The 16,241-nt window shown below is 38.6% G+C and overlaps 1 protein-coding gene across 1 annotated transcript in view; it reads right to left on the bottom strand.

Annotated features, from left to right (window-relative positions):
- sorcs3b (sortilin related VPS10 domain containing receptor 3b) overlaps positions 1 to 16,241 on the bottom strand; it is a 45,626-nt gene that overhangs the window by 16,809 nt on the left and 12,576 nt on the right. The window contains exons 2-10 of the mRNA XM_046071291.1: positions 10,500 to 10,567; positions 6,545 to 6,644; positions 6,222 to 6,380; positions 5,950 to 6,023; positions 5,037 to 5,101; positions 4,319 to 4,437; positions 2,524 to 2,613; positions 2,065 to 2,244; positions 804 to 950 (exon numbers count right to left, since the gene is read on the bottom strand). Of these exons, the coding sequence (XP_045927247.1) occupies positions 804 to 950; positions 2,065 to 2,244; positions 2,524 to 2,613; positions 4,319 to 4,437; positions 5,037 to 5,101; positions 5,950 to 6,023; positions 6,222 to 6,380; positions 6,545 to 6,644; positions 10,500 to 10,567 (1,002 nt within the window). The remainder of the gene's footprint in view (positions 1 to 803; positions 951 to 2,064; positions 2,245 to 2,523; positions 2,614 to 4,318; positions 4,438 to 5,036; positions 5,102 to 5,949; positions 6,024 to 6,221; positions 6,381 to 6,544; positions 6,645 to 10,499; positions 10,568 to 16,241) is intronic.

Below are 16,241 nucleotides of genomic sequence, written 5' to 3'. Positions count from 1 at the left end.
TATTCTTCCCATTGAGAGAAAAGTGCTAACATTTTCAGAGAAAATCTATAAAACAAAGATACTTTGTTCCTCTCATCTCCTCTACCAGAAAAAAAAGGCAGAAAATGGCTGAGAGGACACAGAGGGCATGTGAATTGTTTCATTCTAAAGCAAACAAGGCATGTAATTAAAATTCGCCAAGATGCACTGATAAAACTGGCAAAATTGATTCAAATCATTTTCACTCATCTCACAGACTAAAGCACACTCAAAAACATCAATAAGGCTTTTCAAACAGCTGAGGTTGGACAGAGGTCAGAAAGCAGGCAAGAGCATAATGGTCATCTGTATGACAGAGAAAAAGTGTAACTTGCTATTAACCAAACAATATACATTATTTCTGTCTCCATAGAACACACTAACTGAATTAGGTGATTCTCATACCTGCTGAATACCAACACGGCCACATAATGTAATTCAGTGTAATCTAACAGTCATTAGTCCAGTGTGACTACAGGTAGTAAATTGAAATCACAGGGGTTAATGGAAAGTCTGGACCCCTGAAACTAAACGCGATGACACTTTGTGCCTCCCACCGATAATAAGAATATTCCAGCCAGGCATCTCCTCAGCCAATTAGGAGGCTAAAGACACAAGCTGATGCTGAAGCTGGCACCTAGCCTTGTGCAAATATGGCTCTGAATCAAAGAAGACCCACAGCACAGCTGATGAGGTTGAAACATTTGATGAATGACATACATCATAAGCTTCATTTCGCATGAATACAAGCATTCATCCACTGCTGCCCAAAGGATCAAGCTTACCAGAATGCAATGAAGGTTATTTCCCGCCACATCAGTGGCAGGAGCTGGCAGCAGTGCCCATGTTTGTCCCTTGTTGTATGTGATAAAAGTCTTGATGTGACTGTCCAGAAGTTTGTTGGCGAGATAAATGCCATTTATCCCCTCAACCTATGAAGGAAAACAGCAAAAATGCATTTATTGTCAAGAAGTAACAATCATATTCATGACACTTTAGAGCTAAAATAATTAACTGATTAGTTAGTTGAATGGAAAATGAATCATTAGAAAGTGATTTATTGTTTGAGCAGTGGCATAGCATTCAGTCCACTCAGTTCAGTTACAGGTTATTTAAGTAAAAGTACTTACTTTTATCAGCAAAGTGTACTCCAGTATCAAAATTAAAAGAATTCATTACGAAAAGGCCTTCTCAGTGTTATTATTGTTTTTATGTTAGTTCACTATTACCAAATTTTATCTGCCTACTTCTTTAATGGTTATAAAGGGTGTTGCCTAAAGGGAAGCAATGTTTTCACGCAACCCCCCCCAACCTGGCCATGCATGTACAAAGCTATTCCAGTGTTTGGCTTGGTACTTATCTTAAATGAATCATGGTGATTCGGCACACGGCATTTTTTTGATCTTTAAGCGAGTGATGTTTATGATATTGCACCGCCACACTTCAATGGTGATGACAGAATAGCATGCATCTTTATTAAACTGAATTAGTGATGAATCACCCTCACGCATCAATCATAGATCAATAATAGCCTAATTTTATGCATGATCCATAATGATGAAGATACAGAAAATAGAAATGCATGGCTACATTTGTATATTGACAATATTTTAGAGACCCCATAAAATGTCAGAAATCAGGATTTAGGAGAGCTCCAACTACAACATCTGCACAGCCCCCTGGCTCCACTGTGGTTTGCACCCTGCTAGTGGGTTGTTTAATGTGTAACAATGCGCCATCTTTTAAAGACTTATAAGCATAAAATCTTAATCTGAAAAGTAACTAACTATAACTGTGAAATGCATGTAGAAGGGTAAAAAGGGCCCTATTTACCCTTCCCTTTACCTCTCAAATGTAGTAAAGTATAAAGTAGCAATAAATGGAAATTCTCAAGTAAAGTACCTCAAAATTATACTTTAGCACTGAATATGTCACCTTAGGCTCTGAAAAATGTTATAGGCCTTTCTGACAGCTCCTACTATGTGAAATAACTGGAAGGGGAATTAGCGGTACAGTGACAGCCCATGAACGAGACTAACTACGCACCTTATAAAAGTCAACCAGTAAGTTACCGGCGGGTCCTCTGCTGGTTCTCAGATCCTCTAATGAAAGAGTAAAGTAGACCCCGGGGGAGTCTGAGATATACAGGCTGTAAGTGTTGTTCTGATTCCACTCCTGGACTGCAGCAAATACCTGCTTCTCATCTGTACTGATAATGTGCATGTCCTGTAGGAAGGGGTGGGTGAGAGAAAGAGAGACAGGTGGAGCAAAGCGCAAGTGAGAAAACCCCCCAAAAAAGTCTTAGAGATGAAAAAGACTAAGAGAGGTTGTGTACTGCTAAGAAACCTTTTAATACATTTCTTCATAACACTGTTGTGCGACTTGTATTCTACAAAAAAAAGAAACAAAAGCGATTCCAAGCAGAAAAAAACAAAACATGTTTATTTATGATCATACATATGAACCATTATTATTTGACAGTTATCTGGTGTCTTTGATGCTTACCTTTGGTAGGCAATACTTAGGTAGTTTCATTCGCTTGAAGGATTCTCTCATGTAGGAGACAAAGTAGCTGGCTCGTCCTGACTTGGTTACCTTTGCAATGATGTCAAAGAGGCTTTGTCATTCTTTAAATAGACCACATATACATATATGTCAGTGTCACTTCACCTAACGCCTTGTTTTTCTCTATTTTAGTGACACTTTTGACTTTTTCCCTACATAGAGGACAATGTAGACTGTCCGGAAAATGAAAAAAAAAATGGGATGGGGAGCTTTTTTAAGACGTTTGAGAATTTGACAACATTCAAAATGTGAATGAAATGAGGACACAAAGCTAAAACGTCTCATGAAGGAGGTATATTAATTCACAATGCATGACTGACTTGATAAAATGCTTACAGTTTTGCTCTGCTTTCCGCAGTGTCGAAAGCAGACTAAAAATTACAAGCACAACAGAAATTATAATCATTATCTCAATTAGTCTAAAGCGAAGAGGCACTGAAAATTGTGTTGGCTTTATCTACAGTGTGTCTTGAAGATCTTAATGCACTACCACTTTCCCACTTACAGGCAGGGCAACACTACTTGATTGCTTATTTTCTAATCAACTAGAAGGATGGTGTTTGTCCCCCAACACACTACATTAGGGCTCTAATGGAATAATCTATCGAAAATCAATGAGCTGCATTTTCCCAGGCCACATTTTTGAGGATGTTGCACTTGGCTGTTCCTTCTCTCCCAAGAGACTTTGGAGGTGTTGAAGACTGCTTATTTCGTTGTAACCCAATCGATAACCTCATTACTCTTTGTCAAGTTAAATCCAACTGCCCCGAGCAATGAAAGTCACAAGAAAGTCATCTGTGCCACCACAGCTCGGCATAGACACTGTCTGTGTCCAGTTATTTTCACCAGCATCTTCCTCATGTCTGCCTCCGCCTTGACGGTCAATCTCATCTCAGCTAAATGCAATTTGGGCATTTTATTGAATCACCATTTCTGAATCACGCTCTGATGTATTTTTTTCCCCCCCATACATTTTTATTCTTACATCGCAGCCATTCCAATAGAGTCTGTGGATTAAGTGTGTTGAAAATGAAACTGGGTCACCGCTGAAGTATTCCTGCTGCAACATCATCTCATCATATCAAAAGATTAAATCTGTGGATAAATAAATTAAAAAACGAACAGCAAATATTTAGGGGCATTTATTCAAAATGAAAGAGCACAGGATGATTTACTACAAACACTGAGCCCTAGAAAACAGCTATGTGATTTTTATTTTCCTGAAACTTAGTTGGAGTCTAACAAGGATGGCCAAATGCATCAAGGCTGACCAGCAGGGAGAAAATTACTTAGCTGTGGATGGAAATCAATGACAGTGGAGGGCATTTGAAAATTAAATTTCTAATAATGGCCCTGACTACTGCTGTCTAATTGGAGTCAAACTCAGAATGAATCGTAACAAGGACACCAACCTGTCTATTCACAGTTCCTTTGCTATGTGCTCTCAGCTAGCAAACACATATTTCAGGCATGGAGCATGTCTGTGTGGAAACTCAAAAACTGAGCGTGCCTTGACATGAACAAGACAAAACATAATCAAAACACACATTGGGCCAGTGGGGAACAGGTGTGTTGGGGAAAGCCATTATGTGGGTTTTGATGGAAAAGCATGAATTGAATGCACTAGAGACCAAAATAAAATGATAAAAAAAACAACAAGAAAATCAAAGTTCACAGAGACAGAAGCCTTTGTGTGAAAAAGACAACTGGTTTAGTTTAATCAACAAAAAGTAACCTGTGTGAAAACGTATTCATCCTGCACAACCAGTGAGTTGGTGTCTACATGTCCAGGAAAGAGGTACTGTCTGTTGCCATCTGTGCATCGCTGGGCTCTGCACTTCACATACTGGGCGCCTGGAAAGAGGCGAAAGGAAATCAATAAGAAGTAAATTACAACCATTTACCATTGAACAGTATTTTGTATGCACTCGAGCTGCAATATGCATATGTTAAATGTTAATAATTATGTAAGTTCACAGTTCTGAAACAACTTTAGGCTTGGATAGAGGTATATAATCCAATATAACGAGTAGAGGCTCTTGCGGTGTGTCACACTACAAAAAAGGTTCAGGATGTTATTGTGTGAGACAAGAGAGAGAAGAGTTGATGCTAATTCAGACATATATATTTTCTCACTACAGGATGCATATGACTATATTTCCCAATGCAGGAAACATCTATAATTGGTTTGACAGAATATATGATGCTGTTTAGATGTGCGGAGGGAGTTGAGGTTTGTCTATGAGACACAGGGGATAGATTAAGAGAAAGAAACATCCATCAACACAATAAAAGTCTCCGTTTGTCAGGAGACACCTATTCTGCTTTACTTGACTTCAGGGACCAATCTGAACAGCAGAACGGGTCTCATCTTCCCTGTGACCTCGCTCTAAATGAGAGGCAAGGGGTCCTTAGGGTCCTGCTATTGCGGCGGACTGGAGTGCAGCACTCACGGCCTTTTGCGATGCGCGTCTCGATGTGGACCACATCTGATTCTCTGTCCAGCCCCATTACCGCCCTTGAAAGAGCATGTGGAGGAGAAGATAGAAAGGAGCAGAAAGAAGTAGAGGAAGATGGGGAAGAAAAGGTAAATGAGAAAGAGATAAGAGAGGGGGGCGCCAGGTTGTGTATCACAGCTGTAGATGGACATCCCTATTGTGTGAAAGCAAGATGTTTTTATCTCCGGTAAATCAGTCAGTGTAGAATCTGCGCCACCAGCAGCAATTAATCTCAATTCACCAAAGAACCAGCAATGGAAACAACAAGGAGGAGGGATAACAAAACATCAGCTATTCCCATAAATATCTACCAAAGCAAATGTCTGTAGTTATGAAATTGTGTGTGGTTGTAAAACCGTTTTGAATAATACAATTTGATACGCGTGAAGGAATGGTTTTCAAGAGCACAAATAATGCCCATTTCGGGTGCCGCTTTACCCGCTGTGCCGTTCTTATTCATCAAATGCCTCGCTGTTCATGCATGTGGAGAGGATGTCCTCCAACCAATGCCCTTTCTTTCCCGGCTACAAAACACACTTCTGTTTGACACATGCCATGACAAACAGGGATAAACGGGCTCACATCAATATTCACTACCTTGTGCCCAAGCAGTCGAGATTACAAAATTACAGCGACAACAAAAACAGCATGTCGTGTTTGTGCTATGGAAAAGAAGAACAATATTCCTTCAGGTCTACGTGACATGGATATAATCAGGTTTGTGCTTGACTGCCATTGGGAGAGGCGGGGCTGTGACAAGAGGTCACTGTATCCTTCTGACAGCATAGGGTCATGAACACTATCATTATGCAAATTACAATCAATCACTCTTCAAAACAGTTCAAAAATAGGATCCACATAATCATACCAGTAGAATCGGCCTGGCATCACGTTGTCGTGAACAAGCTGCCATTTCCTCCCAAAGTCCATTGAACTGTACAGCTGCAAGATAAAATTAGGCTGATCTTCATCACACTTAAAAGTTTTAGGAGGAAGATCTTGGTAATGAGTGGCACAGCTATCATCACATCCACAGCAGAATCACATTAAAACAACATTTTAAAAACAGGTTATGGGTTCAGCATCATATATTATATTGTTTCCACTTAAAGGTTCATTGCGGATTCACTCAGAAGCTACCTTGCTGTCATGACTGTAAGCCAGTATCCAGTCCTCCTGTGCAGGATGGAAGAGCAGGCTCAGGATATTGAAGTTAATGAGATGCTTCTCAAAGCTTGCCCCTTCATCTGAACTGATGAGAACAGCGCTCTCTACCTCTGGGTCACTAAGCATCATTATCTAAAGTACAGAGGGCCAGACGAGGGATAAGGCATGAGAGGAGGGAGAGAGATAGAGATACCGACATTTGGCAGCAATTTTAAAAAAAAAAACTGTAATTTGATGTCAGGACCGTAGCTTGTAAGAGATGAGACAGAGAGATAAAAGCAAAGAGAAATGCTGACCTTCTGTTTGTTGGTAGGGCAGACGTACAGGTAACTTAAAACGGTCCTTGAACCCACTTTGTCATTGAGTTTGGTGTAGGTGCTTCCATAATCAGTGGATCTGGACACAAACAAAAAAAAAAACATGTTGCATGTTTGATGAAGAAAATCCATTAGAGACCTGCCAGAGACAGATTTTAAAGTACCAGCGATCTGGGATGTTTTAGCCCATTAACTGCAAATCAGTTATTCTCTACGTGACTGCATCTCTAAAGCGCACCATGAGTTTTGAGATTTTTTTTTCTTTTTCTTTTTATTACCATTCACGCAGCTTTTGCTTTACAGAAGGAAAATCAACTTGCAGAGAGATACTAGCTTCATGCTAATGTGTTATTTTTATTTTTGCTCTTGTAAAGCATTTTGTTGATGTCCTGCATGAAATATGCTAGACAGGAAAAAGTGGGCTGTCATTACCCCACCAGTCATTTACTGTAGATGCTCAAATAAAAAAAAAGGGGATATTTGAAAAAATTACTCAGAAAAATCACACTCACTTATGGAAAAGCCTACTCTTTATTCTGCCAACATGTTTCAGCACACGGTGGAAGCTGAGTTAAAACAGACATTTCAAGTCAATTCCCCCTGGGGGCAATAAAGGTTTCATTCATTCATTCATTCATTCAAGCAGTCTGTGTTTTTTACACAGAAATGTGCTATACAAACAGACAGATTAAATAAATCACTGTTAAAAGGGATCCTGTGGAGTTTTTGACCACTTGTGAGACATTTTTTGATGCATGTGTTTTGTACTCTACTAGTATTGTTGACAACTATATTAAATAGAAAGTAGCTAAAGCCTGCTCAAAAAGTCATTGGATGTTGCATGCTATTTGCATATCTGTGATATCATTAGGTAAGTGTAAAAACTTAACTAACTCTAACCAGCTTTAATGTTAGCTATTCCGCATAATTTCAATATTCATCTAAATCCACCTCTAATATCAAAAGCTTTTTTATGTAGTATGTTGTATAGACTGGAGAACACACAGGAATAAACTCACTTATTGAGAAAAGAATTACACTTACATACTTATTAAATCATTATAACAAAAACAACAACGAAGGAGTTCCCGGCTAAACAAGTGATCAGGGATTGGCCATTACACGCATTTTTTTAGCTAATTCACATACAAGAAATGTTGTCGACTCTCTTATGTTAGCAGTTATGGTCTTTCTTAAAAGTTGCTAGGAGTAGGACAATGTGAAGCGGTGAAGGTGAAGCAACAGTCAAAGCAAATAAATACATTTAACTGAAAGATTGTCTGTCAAATGAAAGAGAGGCGACAGTATCGGTCATCCCTCAGTTTATTTCACAGATCAACAATTGGTGGCAATAAGCCAGCAGGAAATGTAGCGATGAACCAGCAAAAGACAGGAAGTAAAAGACTGCTGACCAATGTAAATACAGATTATGGATTAATATTATGGACATATTAAATGGTTTTGCAAATATTTCATGAGGAAGGAAATTCATTCAGCAGGTTTGTTAGGCCTCAAGGATACACACAAACAACTGTGTTTACAAGAAAACACCACAGGGTACCTTTAACGTATTGTAACGTTTTCAAAAGTATGTTGTCACTGTGTGGTAATGGTTTAGTACACATTTAGTACACATAATCCAAAAACTCCTGTTTACTACTGCATTAATGGAAGCATTTTGACAACCCACAAGAAAATATGGAAAGCAGAAGAAGCATAATGCAAGCTTTCTACATTAAAGAGGTTGACATATTCATTAGGCATTTCCTACTCCAAGCTACAATACCATTCAGCAATAATGTAGCGGTGACAAACACATTATGTAGCCTAAACATTCACTTCACACGTCAAGTAAGTCTCAAGGCTTTACAAGCTGATTTTCATGCTACACTGACATGTAATGAAACAAGCAGCTGCCTGCAAGGTAGAAAATCAATTTATGAACTTCAGGTATACTTTGGAAAATGGTCAGGAGGAATGTACACACAGTAAATACAGGACTGAAACATCAAACACAAGCATACAGTAGTTCTTGAATATAACAACATTGTGCTGAACACATTTTAAGCGACAGTATGGCATTACTCTCCTTTCATGTCAGTAGACGTTTGTACATAGAAGACAGTGAGGAAGGGATTTAAAGACATCCTTAAAACGGTGTAAACACAGGAGAGGTGAAATCCCCTTTCATACAGAAATATATCTTAAATTAGTGGTAGAATGGCCTTTTGTTCTCTGTTTTCATCTTATTTATTCAGTTTCATCCTCTTGTATTCCATTTTCTTAGCTTAAGTGTGGTATTGTGTTGCTATAGAACAATAAATTAGCAGCACAAATGTGACAAATATAGGTTTACGGTTATTATATTGTAAAAAATATAATAAAAAGCAGATTTATCAGTTTATCAATTAAATTGCCTGCGTTTCAATAAAATAAAAGCAGAATGTTGTGGAAGGTATCTCTGCAACATGTAAAGATACTTGCTCTTCACAGAGCCGCCTGTTCCTTACAAGCCCATGCATCTCATGACAAGGGCAGATGTGTTTGTCATCAACATCTTCATATTTCTCCTCACCACAAACAGCCAATCCACTCTCAGTTCTACCTGAGTGCCTCCAAATGTAATTTCACCGCATAATTGGATAGATACCCAGTGTCTGTTATCATTGTCTGTGCATTAATCTGAATAGTCCCATTTGTTGTTGACATTGTTTTCAAAGACTTACCCCTAAACACATTTGTATTTCTGCTTAAGTACTCCTTTCAGTTGGCATATCTGTCTTTGATTGTGGTTCTGGAAGAAAGCCTTTTAAATTACGTTATTATATTGTGAAGTTTCTTTAGCAGAAAAGGCAGCCATCTTAAAACACAAAGGGACTTGATGTGTTTAGATTCTTCAAGTCACTCATTGATCTGCACATTGTATTTTGCCACCAACAGTGGCCCGGAGCTGTAGTCATAAATCATTTATTGTGTTGTCACAGAAATCATTTACTCCTATTTCTTTTCACAACATTCAAATCTCTGCTTTTCTAATACCTATACTAAGAGCCTTCATGCACCCCCTGAGGTACACTCTAATTTACTTGTGGTGCCATTGTTAAGCAGACACCTTGATGATGGAAGACCTCCTGTACACAATATGGGATTTCAAAACGTGTCAAGTCGGGTGTAAATCTTAGAGGCGCCTCTGGTGAAACAGATATTAATTTGAAACTCTATGCTTGGCAGACTGATGGTCTCTTTTTCACGTGTATTTCAGAATGAAATGAGTTCTCTGCAGGCTATGGGCGAGGTGAGAAAAAAAAGCTGGGTTGGTCTCTATGGTATAATCCTTAATGAATTCCATTCTTATTTATGACCTGACAGGGCACTGTAACTCACCTCTCAATACATACTGAATGGAATTACTATAGCTATACAGTAGCAATTGCATGTCAATTGCTTCTGAAACAAAAGGTTACGAATGACAATCAATCAAAAACTCCATCAGGAAGTTTCTAGGTCAGAGGAAAAGAGCCACAGATCCAAACAAAGAATCCCTCAGATAACTCTTCCGGTATATGTCTTTAAGAAATAGCCTTTCAAAATGTTTCTTTACTGATGATGGACAGAAGATAGTTCCTTTTCTAAGAGGTTGTTGCAATCTCAGTTGTTATTTATGGAACTGCAGGAAGCAAAGGGGAGGATGCTTCATTCTAAACTACTTCAGATTGCTTTATTAAAACATACTTCATATTGGCTTCCAGTGTAACTTGATTGTTCATATCCTAGCAAGGAGAACACTATAAATCATACTAACAGTACACTGCACTCTCTATGAATATATTATTGTTATTGTTTTTAGAGCTGTGCTTTTGCATTTTTTTTTTATTCTTGCAATGTTGCAGTGGATGGAAAGGGGAAAATGGCAATGATTAAAATTAACACCTACCTCCAGAGTGAGCTCTCAGTAACAGCTCCCAGGTTGAAGTCATACAGCTTAGTCAAGATCAGGATCACCTACAACATAACAGCAACAGACATATGTAATTACATGCCAACGTCTGCACTAAAACGCCTTTGAATAAGTACCTCACTGGCATACATTACCTGTCATCTAATGGTGTGGAATAAATACAACATGCTTGCTACATTCCTTTACTGATAAATATCAGCTTCATACAGTATTTTATCCCAATGACAAGTGATCCTCATGCTGTCAAGAGATGTCAGTCTGCTGGTGGCAGGATCTGAAAAAAATCCATGTGGGCTGTCAAGAATTGTGCTTGTATCTCATGTGGAATGATACCTACATGACAGCAAAATCTGAACATAATTGTTCACTGAACAATGAAAAGAAATGTAGTCAGTGGCTGCACTACAGCGTCATCTCTCATTCCCTTTCTTTTTCCTTTTTAAAATTTCTGTCATTCATTTAAAATAGCAAAGGAGTTCAGGTGCAAAAAGCACCAACAAATGTTATCTGAAATGTTGATGGAAGATGTTATGTCACTTATTTCACTCATTGGAAGAGGTCCAGTTTGGGCTAAATGCTTTTGCGTGTTCGCTGAGGATGGTTGGACAATGTGTTTCTGGGGGAACAAAAATGCAGCCCATAAAAGCCTGCCAAGGCACAGAGGGCAGAGTGAAATGGTGTGCAAACGAATTATTGTCACTCCAATGGCATTATAAATGACTTCCCATGGGGATGCTCATAACTCAGGATAGAAAGGGGGGTTAGGGTAGAGAGTTTAGGGCAGCGCATGGAGGGAGGGAGAAGAGATGGCAGATAATAATAATCAAGGACCAGAAACATGGCATAATATGACGAATTAAAAAAAACCCTGAAAGATGGGTCAAAAGCTCAATTACAGTGAGTTTAAACACATTAACCTTATGGGACCCACGGAACGAGTCATTAAACTGAGAAAAGCCACACAAGACTCGGAGGAACAAAGAAATGTCTCTAAGTCTGCTTTGAAAATGTTAAAAACCCAATTGACCCACAATTTAGCCATCAAACGGCCACTGTGCATGGCTGGGACTATCTGCATTACAGGTTAATTAACCAATCACACAGAGAAATAAGCATTTGCATAACTAAATGCACCATGTCTGCAAGGTCCAACTCTGGAGTCTGAATCAATTTGGAGTACAGACTTAGTTAAATGGCTGTGATGTTAGGCCTAATTGCCTGCTTTGAAAAATGGAGAAAAACTCTCCTAAACTGTTGATCGTTTGTCTCTTCAGTTCTCTTTTGCCAACAACAATGACTCTGTGTCATGGGACATCATAAATACTGTGAGGTAAATTGGATCTGGAATTGATTTTATCAGTGTCAAACTAGAGGCAGTTCAATCCTAACCAAAGGGATTCAAATAACCAGCAAATTAATTGAGTGAGCAACGAATAAAAGGTTCACAGTTTTAGGATTTCAATCACCATTTTTTACATGGATCCAATTTAATCAAATGTTCACGAATTTAGTTGAGGATGTAAAATAAAATAGCCCCAAAAGGCAAAACTTAACAAAAAGCCTCTTAGCACCCAAGCTGTAATTGCCATTAGGGGCCCTGTTTTAACTGACATCAACGTGTTTGTGCAGTTGGCTCATTAACAAAGCTGACCCATTGAATTGGGTCAGTGACGATCTACCTCAGGGACCAACAGACTACTGAGGCGGATGACTGTTTGGATGATTTGTCTCTAAGTGGATACATGTAGAGTACATCACTGGAGACTGTGCATTCCCACGTCTTCAACATTATTGATAGGCTGTGCATGTGTGGCTCAAGTCAATAGGGAGCAACTGCTTTACGTGCAAATGCTGAGACGAGTGGCTGAGAGCGCATGACTTACACATCACATGCGCGACTTACACTATAAGAGCCCAACAAATGAAGTTGCATTAAAAGGCAAAAAGAGTTTACGGTGCAGCCTTGCATTTATGTAAATACTGGGAACAAACAAACACAAAATGGCTTCAGAATTATTTTGAGCCTTCTAGGTAAATACAATTTACCATGCATATCATCGCTCACTTGCATACATGAAATTAAGTAAGGACCCTGGAAGGCCAAAAGCACTGCATTTATTCATATTTATGTTTTATTGATGTGAGCAAAGAGAGCTTTGCCCCGGGAAAGTCAACCAATCATTTTCAGATTGGCTCTCACCCTCCGAGGAGTTGGGTTTAGTCATCCTTTTATCCTAACATTCTATTCTTGTCGCTTTTTTCACTTCTTTGCATCCCATCTCTCTTTATTTCTGCCTTTGTTCCTTTTCTTTCTTTTCCTTTTAAAAACAGGCTCTCCAGGTACTTTCTTTTGTTGTGTTTTTGTTTTGCATCCCGCATTTTTCACGAGGAACCCGCACATTGAGAAGATTAATAAAAAAATAAATACAAAAACCCATTAAAAGTCAGATCACAGTCAGATGCTGTTGAGCCAAGCAAGTATTTTGACTCTTTCAGATGGTTGAACATAGACAGCCAGCATGACAACGAAGGTGTTACAGCCATGTCAGAGACATACTGTATTGGCTCGATGCAAATGCCTTACCTACAGGCAGACCTACACAAGCCGCTTGCACGAGCGCTCAAGCCTGCAGCATGTACAGCACATTCACAGACTAAATGAAATCTTTAGAATATCAATCTGTTTTTTGGGGGTTATTTTAAAGAGAAAATGCTCAAATTTTTAAAATGCGTCAGTGGGACATGAGAGGCATCTGTGGGAAGAAGATTTTCTACACAGCTCGCAATTTAGGTATGAATCATCTCTGTGTACTGTACTGCAATTTGGCTATTAATAAAATGAAATAGACTGTCGCTGCACATCAGCTCAGTTTTATTGTGCTTTCTAACACCACACTTCAAATGGAACCTGTTGCTTTTTCAGCCACCAGTAAAGCATCATTAAGACGGCACCCCTCAAACATTATTTCTGCCTAATTGGGTAGTCAAGGGGGGAAAAAAAAGGGATCCTAAATATCACACTTCCAAAAGACTGTTGTTTCATTCTTTTCTTCTCAGGAGTAACACATCACGGGAAGTAGGAAGAGTCTTAAGAAATGTGAGAAATAAAGCCACTTTCATGCAGATCTGGCTTCATTTTTTTAACTTAACCGGAGGGGGAAAACGGAATGATCTAAATTAATTTCCAAGGGACGCCCAAAGTTTATAACAGTGAATGTTATAACATGGATAACGGCTCTTTCTCAGAGAAGCATTGACATATCTTTATTTTTTTTTTTACCTTTAGCCTCCTGTGAAAAGTTCACTGCAGAAATGGTACACATTTACATTCTCATGAATACACATAAGCTTTTGTATATTGCACTGGAGGGTAAACACATCCATTCACACAGCCATCTCCCGGGAGTAACCCTTGTCTATTTACCTCCTCTGAGTCCAACCACAACATCAAAACGCCTGACAATTCGCTGAAATGTGTCAACACTAATTAAATCATTTGTTAAATATAAGCTTTCATAGGCTGATTTTTATCCAAATACGCTACCTTTATCTGTCAGCTTAGGTCAGGTTTTGTGACCTTATCAGATCTGATAAACACAGTAAAAGGTGGGTTTTGAATCCATCAAGTGATCGAATTAAAAATAATCAGACAAGACTTTAGAGCAGACGTTCTTTTATTTACATGGGCTGTGTGTAGATGCACGTGTACAGAAAGTATATATTTGTGTGTACTTTTTGTGTTTTTCTATTTTCCAACAAGAAACTCAGGCTGTGAAGATGTCCTGTACTAGATAATAATTTTGTAATTCATAATAATAACAACTTTATTGAACCAGAAAAGTGCCTAACTGAGATTAAACAATCTCTTTTACAGGCAGCAGCACACAGAACATACAACATAGAGGTTACAAAACATGTAACACAGACTACAGCTAGACCAATATATGAGCGAATATTAGCTTAATGCAGATTTATCGTATTGGTTTATATGTTGGCCGAGTTCAGCTAGGTTTGAGGTAATTTAGAAACAGTGTCTCCTCTCCTGTCTCCACTGACAAGGTGACAATGTAAAAGGTCCCACTTAATAATGAAATGGGTTCCAATTTATAAAGTAGCTATAATCAATATTTTTTTTAAACAACAATGGATCAAATGACAATGTAAAGTTAAAAGACGTCAGTCGTAGTAGTCTGCAGAGAATTGTCACCTGAATCTGCAGCTCAGTTTTCCAGAGATTTTTTTGTGATTTTCAGCTCATTGTTTAGCTGTCTGGCTGCAACTTTACTGTTTTGGTTCACTCTCACTGCTCTCATAGCGTAGTTTTCCATCACAGCAGGCAACTGTTTTCAGTAAAGAAAGTATAAAAACCCTTTGTTCACTACCTGCTCAGCACTAGCTCATGAACACAGTGGAGCATTTAGCGGTTAAGGGCCAGATATTTCCCCCAGGAGTTGGTAGAGACCAAAAACAGAGCCAAAAGAAAAGTGAATACTGGACTTCGATTCACCAGGTGGCCACAGACAAGACTTTAAATGAATAATAACGTTACTCAATAACTGCTGGATGTGGTAATAAGCACATCCAGCATTTGTTTTGCTAACAAACTGTTTTCCCAATAAACTAAAAGTTACGATATGTCAATGTTGTATACACATCTTGTTTCCACTACCCTCAAGTGACGAAACCTAGTAAGAGAGTAAAACAGATCAGATCAAAAAATTAATATAAAATGATAAAATAGCATCAATCTATATACCCCTACAAACCGATAAGCAACGAATATATTACAATAATTGAGGCAATCATAAAAACACTGATGATCACAACAGATAAATAAAATGAATAAAATAAAGTCACCTCTAAGCCATAAAGAATGTTTTTTGAGAGAAAATGTCTGAGTCAATAGGACAGATCTGGGTGATGCCAATCTTTAAAATAATTTTTTGTACTCGTGTGTAGATTACCCAAAAATTGACTCTCCGCCATTAGTGCTTTGAATAAGAAGCAGAAGAATGGTTTGGAAGAGGAAGCGGGGTGAAAACTATAGAACACAGTGGGAAGAGCCAAGTCCACCGAATAATGCTGATCCATGGAGGCCCCCTAATGCATCCTGGCCATTATCAAACACCAAAAGCTGGCATACCAATGTGAGAAGAGCAAGCTGGGACTCCATTGTTCACCTCACTGCACTGCATTTCACTGGCCTGTTCACGCAGATGCAATCCAGATGATACAAAAATAAAACCTGTTCCATTTGTTGTTAAGCTCATTACATTCTCAACTTCATTAAGGGAAGGAAGAAGCAGCCAAGGGCAAGAAACAGTCATTTGAGTAATCTGACACACACTGTGTTTTCTTTAAGTCAACTAACTAATTACTGTCCTAGATCTCCCACCCAAAGGGAGAACACTTCAGGTCCATTGTAGACTATCACTTTCATTTCTTGTGATATGAGGGTTGGGGGGGGGGGGATCACCAGCTAAGCACACCAAAAAAAAAAAGATAGTTTTGTGTCCTTTGTTAAGCCAAATTGGATATAGAAAAACATCCTTAAAATCTAAAGACTACCAGTGTGGATGTATAAAGTTATCTGTGTATCAAAATTAACTCAACTTTTGTGTCATCCAACACATCCAACACTGTAGACATAAATTGTTTTTTTTCTCCTCATAAGATTAAAGATTAATATATTCATGCATCCATTAGAAATTATCTGAT

The sequence above is a fragment of the Micropterus dolomieu genome, linkage group LG15 (genome assembly GCF_021292245.1).
Source record: "Micropterus dolomieu isolate WLL.071019.BEF.003 ecotype Adirondacks linkage group LG15, ASM2129224v1, whole genome shotgun sequence".
In the NCBI taxonomy this organism is placed as follows: Eukaryota; Metazoa; Chordata; class Actinopteri; order Centrarchiformes; family Centrarchidae; genus Micropterus; species Micropterus dolomieu.
Note: the sequence above shows the minus strand (reverse complement) of the source record. Positions and strands in the feature narration are given on the sequence as shown.